Here is a 19686-nt window from a genome sequence, read left to right as displayed (position 1 = left end):
ATAGAGGATCTTGCTTTGATTTATGTCATCGAGTATTCTGCCTATGTTTTCCTCTAAGAGTTTTATAGTTTCCGGTCTTACATTTAGGTCTTTAATCCATTTTGAGTTTATCTTTGTGTATGGTGTTAGGAAGTGTTCTTATTTCATTCTTTTACACGTAGCTGTCCAGTTTTTCCAGCACCATTTATTGAAGAGGCTGTCTTTGCCCCATTGTATATTCTTGCCTCCTTTTACCCATAGGTGCATGGTTTTATTTCTGGGCTTTCTATCTTGTTCCATTGGTCTATATTTCTGTTTTTGTGCTGTACCATACTGTCTTGATGATTGTAGCTTTGTAGTATAATCTGAAGTCAGGAAGGTTGATTCCTCCAGCTCTATTCTTCTTTCTCAAGACTGCTTTCACTATTTGGGGTCTTCTGTATTTCCGTATGAACTGTGAAATTTTTTGTTCTAGTTCTATGAAAAATGCCATTGGTAATTTGATAGGGATCGCATTGAATCTGTAGATTGCATTTGGTAGTGTAGTCATTTTCACAATATTGATTCTTTCTACCCAGGAACATGGAATATCTCTCCATCTGTTTATGTCATCTTTGATTTCTTTCATCAGTGTCTTATAATTTTCTGTGTACAATTCTTTTGTCTCCTTAGGTAAGTTTATTCCTAGATATTTAATTCTTTTTGTTGCAATAGTGAATGGGATTGATTCCTTAATTTCTCTTTCCGATTTTTCATTATTAGTAAACAGAAATGCAAGTGATTTCTGTGTATTAATTTTGTATCCTGCAACTTTGCTAAATTCACGATTAGCTCTAGTAATTAATTTTCTGATACTATCTTTAGGGTTTTCTATGTAGAGAATCATGTCATCTGCAAACAGAGAGAGCTTTACTTCTTCTTTCCTAATCTGGATTCCTTTTATTTCTTTTTCTTCTCTGATTGCTGTAGCTAGGACTTCCAGAGCTATGTTGAATAACAGTGGTGAAAGTGGACACACTTGTCTTGTTCCTGATCTTAGGGGGAATGCTTTAAGTTTTTCACCATTGAGAATAATGCTTGCTGTAGACTTACCATATATGGACTTTACTATGTTGGGGTAGGTTCCTTCTTTGCTCATTTTTTGAAGAGTTTTAATCATAAATGAGTGCTGAATTTTGTCAAAGTTTTTTTCTGCATCTATTGAGATTATCATATGGTTTTTATCTTTTAATTTGTTAATATAGTGTGTCACATTGATTGATTTGCATACATTGAAGAATCCTTGCATTCCTAATATAAACCCAAGTTGATCATGGTGTATGAACTTTTTGATGTGTTGCTGAATTCTGTTTGCTAAAATTTTGTTGAGGATTTTTGCATCTATGTTCATCAGTGACATTGGCCTTTAGTTTTCTTTTTTTGTGTTGTCTTTGTCTGGTTTTGGTATCAGGGTGATAGTGGCCTCACAGAATGAGTTTGGAAGTGTTCCTTCCTCTGCAATTTTTTGGAAGAGTTTTAGAAGGGTAGGCATTAGCTCTTCTCTAAATGTTTGATAGAATTCTCCTGTGAAGCCATCTGTTCCTAGGCTTTTGTTTCTTGGCAGATTTTTGATCACAGCTTTAATTTCAGTGCTTGTAATTGGGTTGTTCATAATTTCTATTTCTTTCTGGTTCAGCCTTGAAAGATTGAACTTTTCTAAGAATCTGTCCATTTCTTTCAGGTTATCCTTTTTATTGCCATACAGTTGTTCATAATAGTCTCTTATAATCCTTTGTATTTCTGCCTTGTCTGTTGTAACCTCTCCTTTTTCATTTCTAATTTTGTTGATTTGATTCTTCGCTCTTTTTTTTTTAATGAGTCTAGCTAAAGATCTGTCAATTTTGTTTATCCTCTCAAAGAATCAGCTTTTAGTTTTATTAATCTTTACTATTGTTTCTTTCATTTCTTTTTCATTTATTTCTGCTCAGATCTTTATAATTTCTTTCCTTCTACTAATTTTGGGGTTTTTTTGTTCTTTTTCCAGTTGTTGTAGGTGTAAAGTTAGGTTGTCTAGTCAATGTTTTTTTTGTTTCTTGAGCTAGGATTGCGTTGCTATCAACTTCCCTCTTAGGACTGCTTTTGCTGCATCCCATGGGTTTTGAGTTGTCATGTTTTCATTGTCATTTGTTTCTATAAATTTTTTTAATTTACCTTTTGATTTCTTTAGTAACCTGTTGGTTATTTAGAAATGGATTGTTTAATCTCCATGTGTTTGTGTTTTTTACAGTTTTTTCCTTGTAATTGATATCTAGTCTCATAGTGATGTGGTCAGAGAAGATGCTTGATATTATTTCAATTTTCCTAAGTTTCCTGAGGTTTGATTTGTGACCCAAGATGTGGTCTATCCTAGAGAATGTTCCATGTGCACTTGAGAAGAAGGCATACTCTTCTGCAATTGGATGGAATGTCCTGAAGATATCAATGAGATCCATCTCATCTACTGTATTATTTAAGACTTGTGTTTCCTTATTAATTTTCTCTTTTGATGATATGTCCATTGGTGTGAATGGGGTGTTAAAGTCTCCTACTATTATTGTGTTACTGTCGATTTCTCCTTTTATGTCTGTTGGTGTTTGTCTTATGTATTGAGGTGCTCCTATGTTGGGTGCATGCTGCTGCTGCTACTGCTAAGTCACTTCAGTCGTGTTTGACTCTGTGCGATTCCATAGACTGCAGCCCACCAGGCCTCCCCGTCCCTGGGATTCTCCAGACAAGAACACACTGGAGTGGGTTGCCATTTCCTTCTCCGATGCATGAAAGTGAAAAGTGAAAGTGAAGTCGCTCAGTTGTGTCCGACTCTAGCGACCCCATGGACTGCAGCCTACCAGGCTCCTCCATCCATGGGATTTTCTAGGCAAAAGTACTGGAGTGTGGTGCCATTGCCTTATTTACAATTGTTATGTCTTCCTCTTGGATTGATCCCTTGATCATTATGTAGTGTCTTTCCTTATCTCTTGTAATCTTTATTTTAAGGTCTATTTTGTCTGATATGAGGATTGCTACTCCAGCTTTCCTTTGCTTCCCATTTGCATGGAATATATTTTTCCATCCTCTCACTTTCAGTCTTTATGTGTCTTGAGATCTGAAGTGGGTTTCTTGTAGACAGCATATATACGGGTCTTGTTTTTGTATCCATTCAGCCAGTCTGTGTCTTTTGGTTGGAGCATTTAATCCATTTACATTTAAAGTAATTATTGATACATATGTTCCTATTGCCATTTTCTTAATTGTTTGGAGTTGATTTTGTAGATCTTTTTTCTTCTCTTGTGTTTCTTGACTATATAAGTCCCCTTAACATTTGTTGTAAAGCTGGTTTGATGGTATTGAATTCTCTTAACTTTGGCCTGTCTGAAAAAGCTTTTTATTCCTCCATCAATTTTTTATGAGATCCTTGCTGGGTATAGTAATCTTGGTTGTAGATTTTTCCCTTTCAGTACTTTAAATATATCCTGCGATTCCCTTCTGGACTACAGAGTTTCTTCTGAAACATCAGCTTAAGTATATGGGGTTTCCCTTGTATGTTACTTGTTGCTTCTCCCTTGCTGCTTTTAATATTCTTTCTTTGTGTTTAGTATTTGTTATTTTGATTAGTATGTGTCTTGGCATGTTTTTCCTTGGGTTTATCTTGTATGGGATTCTTTGTGCCTCGTGGACTTGATTGACTATTTCCTTTTCCATGTTGGGGAAATTTTCAACTATAATCTCTTCAAAATTTCTCTCATACCCTTTCTTTTTCTCTTCTTCTTCTGGGACCCATATAATTCGAATGTTGGTGCATTTGATATTGTCCCAGAGGTCCCTGAGACTGTCTTTAGTTCTTTTCATTCTTTTTACTTTATTCTGCTCTTCAGAAGTTATTTCCACCATTTTATCTTCCAGCTCACTATTTGTTCTTCTGCCTCAGATATTGTGCTATTGATTCCTTCTAGAGTATTTTTAATTTCAGTAATTGTGTTGTTTGTCTCTGCATGTTTATTCTTTAATTCTTCTAGGTCTTTGTTAATTGGTTCTTGCATTTTCTCCATTTTGTTGTAAGGTTTTTGATCATCTTTACTATCATTATTCTGAATTATTTTCCAGGTAGTTTGCCTATTTCCTCTTCATTTATTTGGACTAGTTTGTTCCTTCATTTGTGGAGCATTTCTCTACTTTTTCATTATTTTTTGTAACTTATTGTGTTTGAGGTCTCCTTTTCCCAGGTTTCAAGGTTGAATTCTTTCTTCCTTTTGGTTTCTGCCCTCCTAAGGTTGGTCCAATGGTTTGTGTAAGCTTCTTACAGGGTGAGATTTGTGCTGAGTTTTTCTGTTTGTTTTTCCTCTGATGGGCAAGGCTGAGTGAGGTGGGAATCCTGTGATGATTTGGTCTGTATTTTTGTTTTGTTGGTTGTTTAGATGTGGCGTCCTGCACAGGGTGCTTACTGGTGGTTGGGTGATGCCGGGTCTTGTATTCCAGTGGTTTCCTTTGTGTGAGTTCTCTGTGCTGCAATTCATGGGGTCGCAAAGAGTCAGACACGACTGAGCGACTGATCTGATCTGATCTGAGGGTTAGTTCTCTCGTAGTCTAGGATCTTGGAGTTAGTGCTCCCACTCCAAAGGCTCAGGGCTTGATCTCGAGCTTTGCGTGGCTCTACATTATTATTTTCTGCTGGCCAGGTACCCCTGTCTGCTCTCAGCTGGTGTTCTGCATGCACTGCTGTGTCTGAAGGTGTATTCCTGATGTATCTGCAGAGAGAGGTGTACTCCATGTCCACCTACTCCTCTGCCATCTTGTTCTCCGCCTGGATGCTTACTCAGTTTTGAACTGAGTTGGAAGCTATCAAGTTTCTGAAAAGATTATAGAACACCTATCTCAGCAGGGCTGGGTTTGTTGTTAATGAATCTCTACAAACAAAATCCGAGTCTTTCAACTAGTAGAAGTTTGCCTGTTCCTTTTCTCAACTGCCAAGTGCTGGTGGGCAGCCAGACCACTGCAGGGAATCTTGAAGGAAAGAACCTCAGGACAAATGGTCCAAGCAGCTGCTAGGGTCTTGCCCCAATATTCCATGATCAGGATCAGCTAGCCACGAGCAGCAAGTCTTCTGGCTGGCTAAGCCAAATTGATACTGAATCCAAGCTTACTCTGCTTGCTGCATGACAAGCCAATGAATCTGAGAGATGAGGGGCTGAGGCAAGAAAGAGACTTTATTTGGGGGCCAACTGATCGAGAAGATGGCAGGCTAGCACCTCAAAAGAGCCATCTTCCTTTTAAAAAATAAATTTATTGGGTGATTTAATGTGCAGCCGGGATTAAGAAAAATTTTGCTGTCATTGTTCAGTCACTAAGTCATGTGTCCGACTCTTTGCAGCCCCATGAACTGCAGCATGCCTGGCTCCTCTATCCTTCACTATATAAGAAAAACTAATTAAGGGGAAAACACAACTTTCAGAAAGAAATAGCAACTGGAAACCAGAGGTGTTTCCCTTCACAAGGACCTGAAAGAGATACACCTGAGAAGGAGGCATCAGCTTGTCCTACCATCCTCCCTTAAACCTTAAGCAGAACTAGGAAATTACGAGGAGAGCAAGAGGTTGCATTACTGGGCTTCTGACTGAGCCCCTCCCCCATGATATTCTCCCCCCACCCATCTCACCCCTGATATTCTGTGCTTTTCAGTCTTTTACCAGGGATATATTTCAGATGTATTTCAGCAGGAAAAGACATCAGAACTCATTTCAAAAACACATGCTATTCCTACAAAACATGCCTTTCCTCTCCCCAAAAGACTTTCTTAATATATTTGGAGAGATATCTTTTGCCAGAACAATATTCAGTGGCTTCCTTTGTATTTTTTGAATATGTAATAAACACAATAAAAATTTCAAGCAGTGTAAAAGATTATACAATAAAAAGCAATTCTCATTTATCCCTGACCTCCCTGCTCTGCTCCCACTCAAGGCCCCTCCCCAGAAGCAATTACTTTTATTGGTTTCATGGTATCTTTCCCCAGATAAACAAGCTGTGTGTTGCCTTTTTTCATTTAAGCACTAAATCTTGGAAATCATTCCATAACAGTACACACAGATCTACCCAACTGTATTAATTGGCTATTCCATCATGTATCTAACCCATACTGATGGACATTTAGATTGGTTCTTGTCTTAAACTGTTAAAGACTTTGAAAAAAGGGTCAACAAGAGTTAGGTGCTTCATCAGATGAGAACAGGGGAGGCTCAAATATCACAGAGGAGAAGGGGGTGGGGATCCCCTGGGAAGCTGGGTGGAGGGAAGTGATCCCCCCGGGGGTCCCCAACACAGCCCTGGCTGATCATGTGCATTTCTGCCCCACAGGAGCCTCATGCCTCGGACTCTCGAGAGTCAGATCACACTGGAAAAGACCCCCAGCTATTTTGTCACTCAAGAGGCCCCTCGCCGGATCTTCAACATGTCCCGAGACACCAAGCTGATCGTGGTCGTACGGAACCCGGTGACCCGTGCCATCTCGGATTACACCCAGACGCTCTCCAAGAAGCCAGACATCCCCACGTTTGAGGGCCTCTCGTTCCGCAACCGCACCCTGGGCCTGGTGGATGTGTCCTGGAACGCCATCCGCATCGGCATGTACGCGCTGCACCTGGAGAGCTGGCTGCGTTACTTCCCATTGGCTCAGATCCACTTCGTCAGTGGCGAGCGGCTCATCACCGACCCGGCGGGCGAGATGGGGCGCGTCCAGGACTTCCTGGGCATTAAGAGGCTCATCACGGACAAACACTTCTACTTCAACAAAACCAAAGGATTCCCTTGCTTGAAAAAAACAGAATCGAGCCTCCTGCCTCGATGCCTGGGCAAATCAAAAGGCAGAACTCATGTACAGATCGACCCTGAAGTGATAGACCAACTCCGGGAATTTTATAGACCATATAATATTAAATTTTATGAAACTGTTGGGCAGGACTTCAGGTGGGAATGAGCCACAGAGATTCAAGGGCTCTTCCGCTAGTCTCTTCCATGTTTGCCCTGAGAGCCTCTGACCCTCTTCCCTCAGTGAATCCAGGCTCCAGTCCCTATTCCCCTCTTGGGTTCTATGCTCTTGGAATGGGGAAGCCCAGCTAAAGGCCAAGAGACCTGGGGGGGTCCTTGCCACTAGCTCTCCCCAGTCTGTCCAGGCACAGTTTATCTATTTCTGGCACATCTGGTCAGTTCCTAATAGTTTCCCTTCAGCCCATATGAGGCCCTGGGAAATTGTTTCAGGAAGCACAGATCTTCTGATTATAGATACATATTATAAGTGGTGATGGTTCTGTTGCTATGAACACAGCAGTCTGTCCCGTCACTGTCCACCCTGGAGTGGGCTTAATTCCAAGTGGCATGTACCTCCCCTCTGAGCTTAACTCTCTGGAGCTGCCCTGGGTGATGGATAGGGACCAGCCTTGTCCTCCTGACCTTAGCAGCTCGTGCAGAGATTGTGGAGCTGGAAGTGTTCCCCCTGGCCACTCTTAGGAGACAGACCCTTTGCTGATGAAATAAACCAGTGATTTCAAAGCCTGTGGTTTCAACTCTGCTTGAAGGGGAACTGTCTTTAAAAACCACCCTGTGATTCTCCCTGCTCCCTGTGGACAAAAGCACATAATTCTGCTGTTACGGGTACTTTCCTCACGCGAGCTTTCATGTTCAGCATGCAATGGAATCATGCTTGTCCATGTGAAATAAATACGGCTCTCTCATGTCTTTATGGCTGGGCTTTCTCTGTGAGTCAGGCCTGGGGCATGGCTCATTCCTCCAGCTCCTCCCAGCAAGGTGGGGCTGTGCTGGGGATGGTGTGGGAGGGCAGTGAGAGGAGAAGCAAGGGGGTGGGGGAAGGAGAAGACGTTCTTGCTGGGGAGACCTGTAAGGGCATCCTCTTCCTGAAACATAGTCTGATGAAGTCAGCTCTCCGTGTTAAGCTTTACAGCTGAGATGAAGCCAAACTAGAGGCTGACAGGACATCAGACATGTTTTTGCTTGGCCAGCTTGACATTTGGAAATAATTTCCCACATTACAAACTTGGGAGTGTTCATGTAAAATATGGAGTTCCAGCTTCTTAAAAACATTTTTTTATTGGAGTATAGTTGATTTACAGTGTTGTGTTCATTCCTTCTCTACAGCAAAATGAATCATAAATATATGTGTGTGTGTATATATACATGCCCACTCTTTTTTAGATTTTTTTTCCCCATATAGGTCATTACGGAACATTTGAATAGAGTTCCCTGTACTACACAGTAGGTCCTTTATTTTACATATAGTAGTGTATATATGCCAATCACAATCTCACGATTTATCCCTCCCCCTATCGTTTCCCCCAGTAACCATAAGATCTTTCTCTACATCTATGACTGTTTTTCTGTTGTGTAAATAAGTTCATTTGCACCATTTTTTAGATTACACATATAAGCAATATCATATGATATTTGTCTTTCTCTGTCCAACTTACTTCACTCAGTGTGACATGGCGACTTGGCCAGCTGAGCCTGTGCTTCATGACTGCCACCTCGGATGGGACCTGCACTCCTCGATTTTTCAGACCCCAACTGGACCCCCTCATCATCATGTAAGGCATTGTAATGCCTTACAGTGACCCCTGTAAGGCATTTGAGTTCACAGGCCTGTTTTGAGTATGTACCATGGTCTCAGAATAAAGACCGAATCCTCCAGCATGGTGCTTGGGACAACGCCGATGGCAGCTTTGGGATTACCTTCTTCTCCCTCCTCACCCTCTGCTCCAGTCTTACAGAACTGTGTGCCTTTTCTTGACATTTTCTGTATCCATGCCTTGCTTGCCCCCAGGCATCTCCAGCTAATGGAAACCCCTGCTCCCATAAGACTTCACTCAAGTGTCTCTGGCTTGATATTTGTGCAGCCATCCCCCACCAAGCTGACTTATCTGCTTGCTCTTCTGCACGTGGTAGTTTGTATACATCTCAGTTCTAGCTTTTATCACATTAGAGTATCATTACTTGTATAAATGCCTGTCTTGACCATAGACCCTGAACTCCCTGAGAGTCAAGACTGAATCTTGCTGATATGCAGTAGGCACACAGCAAATGTTTGAGGGATGAATGTGTAAGTGGATGAACGGATGTTGGAAGTCTGGTGACATGGACAGGAATGTCTCATGGAACTGGACTTCTGGGACACTTGCCAGATAGCTCCACAGGACCCACAGGTAGCTGGGAAGGATTGCTGAACCTCCAGGGGCCCCTTTGCCCTTTGTCTGCTCTGTCAGGCATCATGGAAGGCTCCTGAAAATAAGAGTCTGACTTACAAGACTTACAAAAGCCTGAGATATTAGCTCTGTGTCTGAGTACGTTTTTCTACCCCAAGCATCTTAGGAAATTACTTAGGAAAATCAAATGACTGAGAATATGGTACCAATTAATCCATGGTTCCAAGCATCCCCCATGGGCATGGAGAAGGGGGACAGAGGCCAGTGGGAGCTACCACCACCCAGAAACTGGGCACTGAACCTCTGGGGACCAGAAGAAGAATGAGTTGGATATGGACATTAATGAATTGCCCTTGTACATTCCCCTGCAAAAGTATTCGGTGTCCTGTGATCCTGGACAAGGTTGTAGCCAGAAGGAGATAGAATTACACTGGGACCCAGAGGAAATACCCAAGAAACTGTGAAATGTGCTTGTTTATCCTGATCAGGAATTAGAATTGATGAAATTTCTGAATTTTGTATGCACAAATGCAGCTTTATTCCTTTGCATTATAAGCATTCTCAGATCTCCCAGACTAAGTGGCCTCTAAGTATTAATGAATAGGTCAGGATCTATTGTAATTAATGTATCAATCATCATATGCAAATAAAAGATGCTAAAGTACCTTAAAAATCCTAGTTTAAACAAGTGAAGGCAGGTGTATACACGGGTCTGTTCAGCAAACTCTGATTTTTAATCCAGTGCAAATATATCCTTTCACCCAGGCTGCCTGAGGGCAAGCTTGCACAAGCTCCAAATTAGTGTGGTTTAAATAGATGAAGTCTGGCTATTCAAATGTGAAACGAAGAAGGCTCCTCCAGGCCTCTGTGTGTGTGTGTGTGTGTGTGTTTGAAGTGTGTTTTTCTCTCTCACTAACAGTACAGGGTGCACAGAAATTCCCAAATACCAGAGAATCAGGTTCCTTCCACCCTAGAGCCCACAATTCATGATGGCTCATTCCACTAGCGTAACAGGAGTGTGGAAGTCATTGAGATCACCCGAAAGAGAACACACAGAGAGCCTCCTGACACAAAACCACCATAGCGAATTTATTTTCGGGGTAGCAATGGAGAAACAGACCTAGAGAACAGACTATGGGCATGGGGGAGGGGAGGAGGGAGAAGGGGCGATGTATGGAGAGAGTAACATGGAAATTTACAACACCATATGTAAAATAGGTAGCCAATGGGAATTTGCCGTATGACTCAGGGAACTCAAACAGGGGCTCTGTGACAGACTGAAGAGTGGGATGGGGAGGGAGATGGAAGGGAGGTCCAGGAGGGAGGGGACATGGGTGTTACCAATGGCTGATTCTTATTGATACATGACAGAAAACCACAAAATTCCATAAAGCAATTATCCTTCAATTAAAATTTTTTTAATTTTTTAATTTTTTTAAATTTTATTTTATTTTAAACTTTACATAATTGTATTAGTTTTGCCAAATATCAAAATGAATCCATCACATTTTTAATGTTATATATATTAAAAAAAAACTTCCATAGCAAGGAGTCTTCGTTGGGAAGGCTCCAGGTGTGCCCTGGAGGTTGTTGGTTCAGGGAAGCTGGAGGCAGGCTAACCAGAAGGGAACATCTCACGTGACTGCAGTGCCTTCCATGTCTTATTAACCCTACAAAGCAAGTCTTGTTTCAAAGTGTAAATACTGGACAGATGGGCGTGATGGTTAAGAGCAGGGACTGTCTGAGTTCTGACTCTAACTCACTACTCCCTTACTCTGGGATCTTGGGCAAGTTATTTGATGCTCACTGTGCCAATTTCCCCCATCTGTGAAACAGAGGTGCTAAAAATAGTACCCACATCATAGTGGTTTTATGAGATTTAGACATGTCAATTCATGTAAAGTTTGAGAATCACATTCAAAAGTGGTAACTGATATTGACATCATTCCAATCTTTGAGGTGAGGAAACAGGCTGAACAAAGTGAAGAAAGTCAAGTTCATACAAGTAGTAGAGGTAGGAGTCAACCCAGGCATTCCTCTCAAGAGAGATGGGTGAGCGAGTGAGTCCGGTGCAGTAATTGGAGAGAATGCAAGATGGAGGGTGGCGTAAAGGAAGGCGGCGTTAACACAGTCAGCGAGGACTTCATGAGAAAGAACATGGATCCCCTTCCTGCTCCATCTCCAGTTATAAAATCTCACCACCTCTTGAATAAAGCTCAGCTCGTTTATTAGACACCACAGCTGTAATGACATTACATCTCCCAGAAACAAGAAGGACATTATGGGGTCTGGTCTTCAAATTTGGTAAAGAACCTACTAGATGAAATACAGAAAAAGTAGGAATCGATGGGATTTCTTTTGTTCTGCAAATATTTACTGAACAATTTAGGCAGACACCAAGGATACACAGTTGTGTGAACGTTTGTTCCTGTTTCCTCCTCGGAGCTCCCAGACTAATGAGGATGAGAGACACATAAACAATTACTCTATAACGTAATAAGCTGCAAGTATGTGATGAGCGCTCAGGGAAGAGGACGAGGACTTCCGTGGAGGAAGTGGCAGTGGAGCCATGTCTTAAAGAATGCTGAGGAATTCATCCTTTGGAGAAGAATGTTATATGCCAGTCTGAAATGCTGCGGGAACCTGTTTTTCTAGGTCAGGACAACCAGAAACAAGGATTAAGGGCACTGGGCTAAATTCCAGTCACTGGATTGGACCCTAGGCCTATCCACACCATATCCCAGTGCAAGGGCTAGTCTCAGTTTTTCCACAAATTCAGAGTGGACCCCCCACCTGCCTACCCAATACTAAGGGCAGAAATGCAAAGCCACTCTTTTTCCAGGATAAGATGAGCCACTAGTCTGCTTAGATGCCTTCTATGGGAGACAAACGTCCTCTCTCCCTCTCACTCCACCTCCCATTGCCCAGCCCTGGAGAGCCAAAGAACCAATTCAGGTGGATAAATAGATGCCCCAAGGGGCCTCTCACACTTGAACAATGAATTTGGTTCTTGATAAAATTGGCTTCCTGATAAATAAGGAGAACATCTGCTTTTTTCATTTGGGAGAAACAAGAAAAGAAGGAAGGAAAGAAAGGGAGAGGGAGGGAGGAAGGAAGAAAAGGAAACATATACCTCAGCCTCCAAAACAGCTTAGAATGAGACGGAAATATGACTGTGCCATTTAGGAATATATATATTCCTATATGCCTGACTGCTTTTTATTGACAACAGTAGCTTAAATAAATTAGGGATTTATTTTCTCAAATTAAAGAACTCTGGAGTTGGACAGTCTAGTACTGGTACAGCAGCTCTGTTAACAGGGATTCAGATGCCTTCTGTCTAGTACATCAACTTCCCTGGTGGCTCAGATGGTAAAGCGTCTGTCTACAATGCCGGAGACCTGGGTTCAATCCCTGGGTTGGGAAGATTCCAGTACTATTGCCTGGAAAATCCCATGGACAGAGGAGCCTGGTAGGCTACAGTCCATAGGGTCACAAAGAGTCGGACACAACTGCACAACTTCACTAATACATCACCTTTAGTCCATTGGCTTGCATCCTCGTGGCCCAAAATGGATGCTGTTGCTCCAGCCACCACATCTCTGTTCCAGTCAGAAAGAAGGTAAAAAGAAAGTTAGAAAAACACTCCTGCTAATCAATTCAACCCCATCTGAGGAGATTTCCTAGATATTCTACTCAGTAACTTATACTTACATCTCATGGACTACTGTTATCTGAAAAATGGCCTAAGAAAATATAGTCTGTTAGCTAAACATATTACCTCCCTGACAACCCAGGATTTTGACACTAAGGAAAAATAAGAGAATGGATACTGAGAAGGCAATTAACAATCTTCGTAACAATAGCCTCCAACAATTTGAAAAATCTGTCTCTTAGATTACTGATATATTCCAACAAGTCCTGAAAATCTCCCACAACCATCTTCCAGTTCCACCCACTTTGAGACCTTCTGTTTGTCTCCCTATCTCTTGCACTTGATCTCTCAAGGCAAATGTCTCCAGAATCAACTTCTCCCAGCCTGCATCTCCAGCTAGTAGATCAGTTCTCTGAAGGGAGCACGGTGGGCAATGAGGGGAATATCTGCTTTGTAGAATTTGCCAATTTCCCTGTTGTAAATGCACCCACTGGAGGCAATTACAAGCTACTGATGTGACATCATTCAATGCAGTGCTGAACCGTCTCTCCAGAGGCTGCCTCCTTAGCTCTGGCACACCACCACCATAAAATCTCTCATTCCCTGCTTCCCCAACCAGGAAGCACTTGAGAAAATGAGAAGCCCTGGATCCTTGTTATGCACCACTGCCTGGATGAGACCTGAGCTGGGGACACTGGACTGATATTTTCAACACTTCTAAAACAAGTCAGATTGCGCTTTATCTGATGATGTGAGGCAGCCACGTCAGACAAGTATTTAATTGACTTAAATTCAATTATATTCTGTCAGAGAGAGAAGAGGAGCGGTGATTTAAACAGTGTGAGCAATTCTATCCGTCATCTTGCTCCATGACAGTGACCATGAGAGGATGCTGGGATTTTCCGTCCCCTCCATCCCCCTCCACGCCCATCACCACGTGCGAGCATTTTGCCTCTCTGATTGTGATGCTGATGTAGATTATTATTTATTCCTCACCCTCCATGGTCCCTAAAAACAAGCCAACTGCTGTCTTAATTGTCCAAGTGGATAAATAAACAAATCCATAGCCATGATGGAAGATAAAAGTGGTAGTGTTAGACTGGGGACATTTCTGCAGGCAATTTGGCTTCCCTGCCTTTGTTAGCTTTAGACCCACTCTCTGAGTAAGAGGCAACTCCCTTTACTTGCCTTCCTCACTTGGCATACAACCCCTGCATGCATGCATACACACACACACACACACACACACTCAGGCTGCCTGAGAAGGGACAAGACCATGAGTGAAAGGTGGCAAAAGAAAAGCAGGGGAGGATGGGAGAGCTGCCAGCAGTTTTTAATTCCTACATCCACCTTCCTCCTTGCTGGGGCCACATGGTTGCGGCCCCTCCCTCACTCTGCAGAGGGTTTGGCAGGAGCGCACCCAGTGGGCATGTGTGTGACTGACACTCATTTCACTCCTGTGTCCCTTGGAGGATGGGAGACGAGTCTGTGTGACTGACACGTGTCAGGCTGATCCACGTCTAACCACAACATGATTGATGACACATGGCTAATTGGATCACGGCTGACTGACACACGCTTTGTGGGCATGGCCCGCCCAGCACACCTCAGCTTGTCTGAGGAGCACCAGTGTGATTGACGCAGGCTCAGCCCTGCAGTGGAGCTGGCAACTTGCCTGTAGTCCTGCCCTTGGGCTTCTGGAAAGGGGCTCTTTTCCCCACTAAGCCTGAAACAAAGGATGCATTTGCAGCTTGGCCACAGCTCCTCAGCCCCCGACCTGGCTGTCCTTCCAGGCTGGGCATCTGGCTCTGTCAGAGCCCAGTATGAGCCCTGTAGTTCACTCTACACAGATCAACCCGGTCCCAGTGGGGTCCATTCTAGGCTCCTCAAGTGGCTTTTCAAGGCACCTTATGCCACCTTCAGAGTCTTGAACCTTCTTTCCAGAGGCTGTAGACACTCAGAGCCCTTGGGCAAAGGTCCAGCAAGAGAACTCCAGGTAACATGGAGACATGAAGATAAAATGACAGAGGCAAAATATCAAGGGAAACAAAGATATTTATACAGGACTTCATCTTTCTCCTGCCTTTGAATGATATTAACCTGACTTATAAACTTGTTTAAGGGCACAAAGTCCTTTCATATACTTTACATAATTTTCTCTTTATAATAACTAAGATTCGTATTTCTGCTTTGCAGAGGGAAGAAATTGACACCCAAAGATTTTTAAAGCTAGTTGTCTAGGGTCTCACAGCCAGGACTCAAATCTATAATTCTCACTCCAATTCCCTCTTTGTGAGGAAGAGACTTATGCTGCAGTATGAAAATTTAAATCATCTTTTAGGAAGAACTTGACATCAACAAAGGCTGTTAGACCTGGGAATGAAGAAAAGACATGTGGTGGCTTTTAGCTAACATTCTTTAAGTGCAGGAAAATAATATCTGAGAAATGAAGATAAGATCGGCGTAAAGTCTGAGTGTTTTGTCTGTGGCAACAAAGGCTTGAGATTTGACCCAAGCCTTCCCTTGAAAATTAAACTAACTTTGGAGAGTCAAGTTGCTGCAAGGATCAACATAAAATTCCAGGTCAGAAGTTAAATTATCAAGAGAAAGATAGAATCATATCAAGAAATGTTTGTGATAAATGTTCCATGATGATTGAGCTCAAACACGGCTCTGAGTTTCTGAACAATCAAGGCAAAGAGAACAACGGATGGGTAATGTGCTTCATATGACCTAATGCTGTGAGCTCAAGGGAGAGACAATCAATTTCCTAGGGGAGAGCTAGTGGTCAATAAAACATATTCTTGATAATTATTTTTACAGTAACTCCTGGAATATCCCCATATTTGTCTTAGATAGTATGTGTTAGTCACTCAGTCATATCTGACTCTTTGAGACTCCATGGACTGTAGTCCACCAAGCTCCTCTGTCCATGGAATTCTCCAGGCAAGAATATTGGAGTGGATTGCCATTTCATTCTCCAGGGCATCTTCCTGACCCAGGGATCGAACCCAGGTCTCCCACATTGCAGGCATATTCTTTACCCTCTGAGCCACCAGGGAAGCCGCTTTCTTACATAAAGTGATATAAACACAAAACAGTAAGAATGATGAGTCTATTAAGAAGATTCTGTGGGGGATCAAGGTTCCACTGATGCAAATGATAGCTAGTCTCAGTGAATAGACGGATAAAGCCTGGCAAATCCTGAGAGGGATAAATTATGACTTTATTCTTCCTAGAGCAACAGTCACCTGATTCTGGCATTGGCTGCAGGCAAATGATGCACCACGGATATCACTAGTGAGCCTACGCAAGACAAGTATTCTATGACTTCAAGTGAAAGTAGACTCCTAATAAAGAAATTGGGCAAATGGTGAACAAAAGTGATCATTTATAACGAAAACAACTAAAATTTTTATTATTCTAAAAAACGAAGTGTTATTGAAATAACTATTGACAAAGCCGAGAGTTTGTCTCCTAAATGGTCCTCGGTTAATTAAAAATTCAGTAAATCTCCAAAATATTGTCATGGCCCTAACCTTAAAGATTCTGCAGTTAAAAAAATTCCAAAGTCCCTCTTTCACTTTGAAGGGTACATATCTGCATATAAAGTGACCCCAAAGTTTGGGTGGCCCATCGTGTTCCCAATAATATGTTTTCATATGTATTACCAACTTCAGTCTGTGAAGTTGAACCATGTGAAAATGCCAACATTCACATGCAAAAATGGCAGTCTTACATGGTTCGACCCAACAGAGATTTGTAGAAATTTAGAGGCAATAGTGAGCTAGCTACTTGTAATGTCTCATTTTTTTTTTCTTCCTCAGATGTATTTAAAATCACATTATCTGGACAGTTAAAAGGATTCAAAATACTGCTTTGTTCCCCTTCTTGTATCTTCATGAGATGATATTATTTAAATTGTTCTCATTAATTTTCGGCATCAAGACCTCATTTGAATTAATCTAACACTTCTCTGCCATGGTGGTCTCCCAGTCCCATGCACCCATTCCCAGGACACAAGAAGTCATGATTCTGTCATCATGATCATTCAACATTTCATTTAAGATAATCTTTTACATCTAACACTTGCACTGTGAGTTCACATCTCAAGAAATAATGATTGAATCAGTGTTAAATTTCTTTGTCTTTTCTGTTATCAAGTCCATCCAATGGCCTATCAGATCAGATCAGATCAGATCAGTCGTTCAGTCGTGTCTGACTCTTTGCGACCCCATGAATCACAGCACGCCAGGCCTCCCTGTCCATCACCAGCTCCCGGAGTTCACTCAGACTCACGTCCATCGAGTTGGTGATGCCATCCAGCCATCTCATCCTCTGTCATCCCCTTCTCCTCTTGCCTCCAATCCCTCCCAGCATCAGAGTCTTTTCCAATGAGTCAACTCTTCGCATGAGGTGGCCAAAGTACTGGAGTTTCAGCTTTAACATCATTCCTTCCAAAGAAATCCCAGGGCTGATCTCCTTCAGAATAGACTGGTTGGATCTCCTTGCAGTCCAAGGGACTCTCAAGAGTCTTCTCCAACACCACAGTTCAAAAGCATCAATTCTTCGGCGCTCAGCCTTCTTCACAGTCCAACTCTCACATCCATACATGACCACAGGAAAAACCATAGCCTTGACTAGACGAACCTTTGTTGGCAAAGTAATGTCTCTGCTTTTCAATATGCTTTCTAGGTTGGTCATAACTTTCCTTCCAAGGAGTAAGCACCTTTTAATTTCATGGCTGCAGTCACCATCTGTAGTGATTTTGGAGCCCAGAAAAATAAAGTCTGACATTGTTTCCACTGTTTCCCCATCTATTTCCCATGAAGTGATGGGACCAGATGCCATGATCTTCGTTTTCTGAATGTTGAGCTTTAAGCCAATTTTTTCACTCTCCACTTTCACGTTCATCAAGAGGCTTTTTAGTTCCTCTTCACTTTCTGCCATAAGGGTGGTGTCATCTGCATATCTGAGGTTATTGATATTTCTCCCGGCAATCTTGATTCCAGCTTGTGTTTCTTCCAGTCCAGAGTTTCTCATGATGTACTCTGCATATAAGTTAAATGGCCTATACGATATCCTAAATTAGCATTGAATCAGCTCACTTCAGGTATCCTTATGGTTCAAAATAAGTAATTTAGAGAATGTCCTTTAAATTGGATACATAATAAGGACTCAAATATAAGATGACCCATCTTCTCAGAGAGACTTTTTAGTGGGAGGAGCTGTCACCCCTCGTATAAACATATTTGGAGACTACTTTCAATTTTGAGTACAAGCGTATAGCAATTAATCTTTTGGGAAAATTCAGCAGCAGAATGGCCCCCAGGTAACTGAGTGAATAAACCTTTTGAGTAGGATAATTTAATATTTCCCATTTGGATGTCAAGATTTTTTTTTTTTTTTTTTGCCAAATGCAGGTTTTCTTTTTGGCATAATTCACATTTAGCTCATTCTACCTGTTACCATTTAGCCTACAGGTTTGACTGCTTCCTCTTGTCTCCTGGGACCTGTGACTATAACCTGGACATCTGGGAGATCAAAGTATACTGGTCTTGTTTCCTTTGGCCATAGGCCATGTTTCTAATTCACATAGAAACTGCATCAAATTATTGAAGGACACAGTCTTATTTTATGCCATTAAAAAAGTAAGAATTTGCTATTCTATCTCACAGTGAATTTAGGGGAAAAAAATGAAAGAGAGAGAGGAGAAGGAGGGAGGAAGGAGGAGACAGAATTAAAAGCTTTGGATCAATACTATTAAGATCATATGACTTGACCCATAAATGATTTATATATATGAAATCAAAGTCAATAATATATCAAGAGCCTTAGTTTATTTGTTCTAACCACTCTCTATTGAGTGAAACAGAGTCAAACTGTGATCAATGGTCAAATAACTGAGTTAAAGCTGCCTTAGGAGAACATTAGAATGGGAGAGCCTGATCTGCAGTTTTTGAAGATGAAATGTGGCATTGAAATTTCAGGGAATATTAATTGGACCAATTATTTCCCAAACTTTAGACATTTGATACAATTTTTTCTATAGCCACATATTACCTGTACTATTATTATCTTAATCTTTCTCTTTTAATCATCTTCTTTTTGTTCACTTAAATTTATTTTCAAAGGAAACCTTATGTTTCTATCATACATGGAGAATCAGTGCCACTAATTCTAATTAAAATACAAAAGCACAATCATTACTATGAGCGATTGTCTTTCCCCCATTTCTCTGATTTCAAAGAGAAGGAATTTCTACAAAACACTCCTAGATTCTTGTCTATCCTTTCTCCTCTCCCCAGAGGGGTGAGAATTTACCTGGTGGGTGAGCACAGTCCACATTTCTTGATTGGCTAGGTGGAGCTAATTTATCAAAAATCCTAGTTTCTGTCTGTTTCTCCTTCCCTCTCCACCCAAACAGGAGTCAGGCAGTGATCTGGGTAGGTGGGTCTGCTCTTCAGACTCACTTTCCCTGAGGTGGGCTTCCCACAATGCCAGCGAGGTGGGGAGAGCATTAGTAAGGATGCCTGAAGCTAACAAAACCAGGTTTCAGCTTAGCCTTTGTCATAATAAAATGTCATTGTAATCTCTCATCTGCCTTGGGCTTTATCTTTTTTTCTCAGTTGGCTCAGAATTCAAGTGAATGAATGGATCCATTATTATACTAAGTGAAGTAAGCCAGACAGAGAAAGACAAATATCATAGGATATCACGTATATGTGGAATCTATAAAAGTGATACAAATGAACCTATTTACAAAACAGAAATAGACCCACAGACATAGAAAACAAACTTCTGGTTACCAGAGAAGAAAGGAGAGGAGGG

At 41.7% G+C, this 19686-nt stretch overlaps 1 protein-coding gene across 1 annotated transcript in view; it reads left to right on the top strand.

The window, feature by feature from the left end:
- Window positions 1-7722, top strand: part of HS3ST2 (heparan sulfate-glucosamine 3-sulfotransferase 2) — a 117283-nt gene extending 109561 nt beyond the window's left edge. The window contains exon 2 of the mRNA XM_027527633.1: window positions 6346-7722. Within this exon, the coding sequence (XP_027383434.1) occupies window positions 6346-6964 (619 nt within the window). The 3' untranslated portion in view covers window positions 6965-7722. The remainder of the gene's footprint in view (window positions 1-6345) is intronic.
- The last annotated feature ends 11964 nt before the right edge of the window (window positions 7723-19686 follow it).

Source organism: Bos indicus x Bos taurus, chromosome 25 (genome assembly GCF_003369695.1).
Source record: "Bos indicus x Bos taurus breed Angus x Brahman F1 hybrid chromosome 25, Bos_hybrid_MaternalHap_v2.0, whole genome shotgun sequence".
Classification (NCBI taxonomy): Eukaryota; Metazoa; Chordata; class Mammalia; order Artiodactyla; family Bovidae; genus Bos; species Bos indicus x Bos taurus.
The sequence above is the reverse complement of the archived record's forward strand: the minus strand, read 5'-3'. Positions and strand labels throughout refer to the sequence as shown.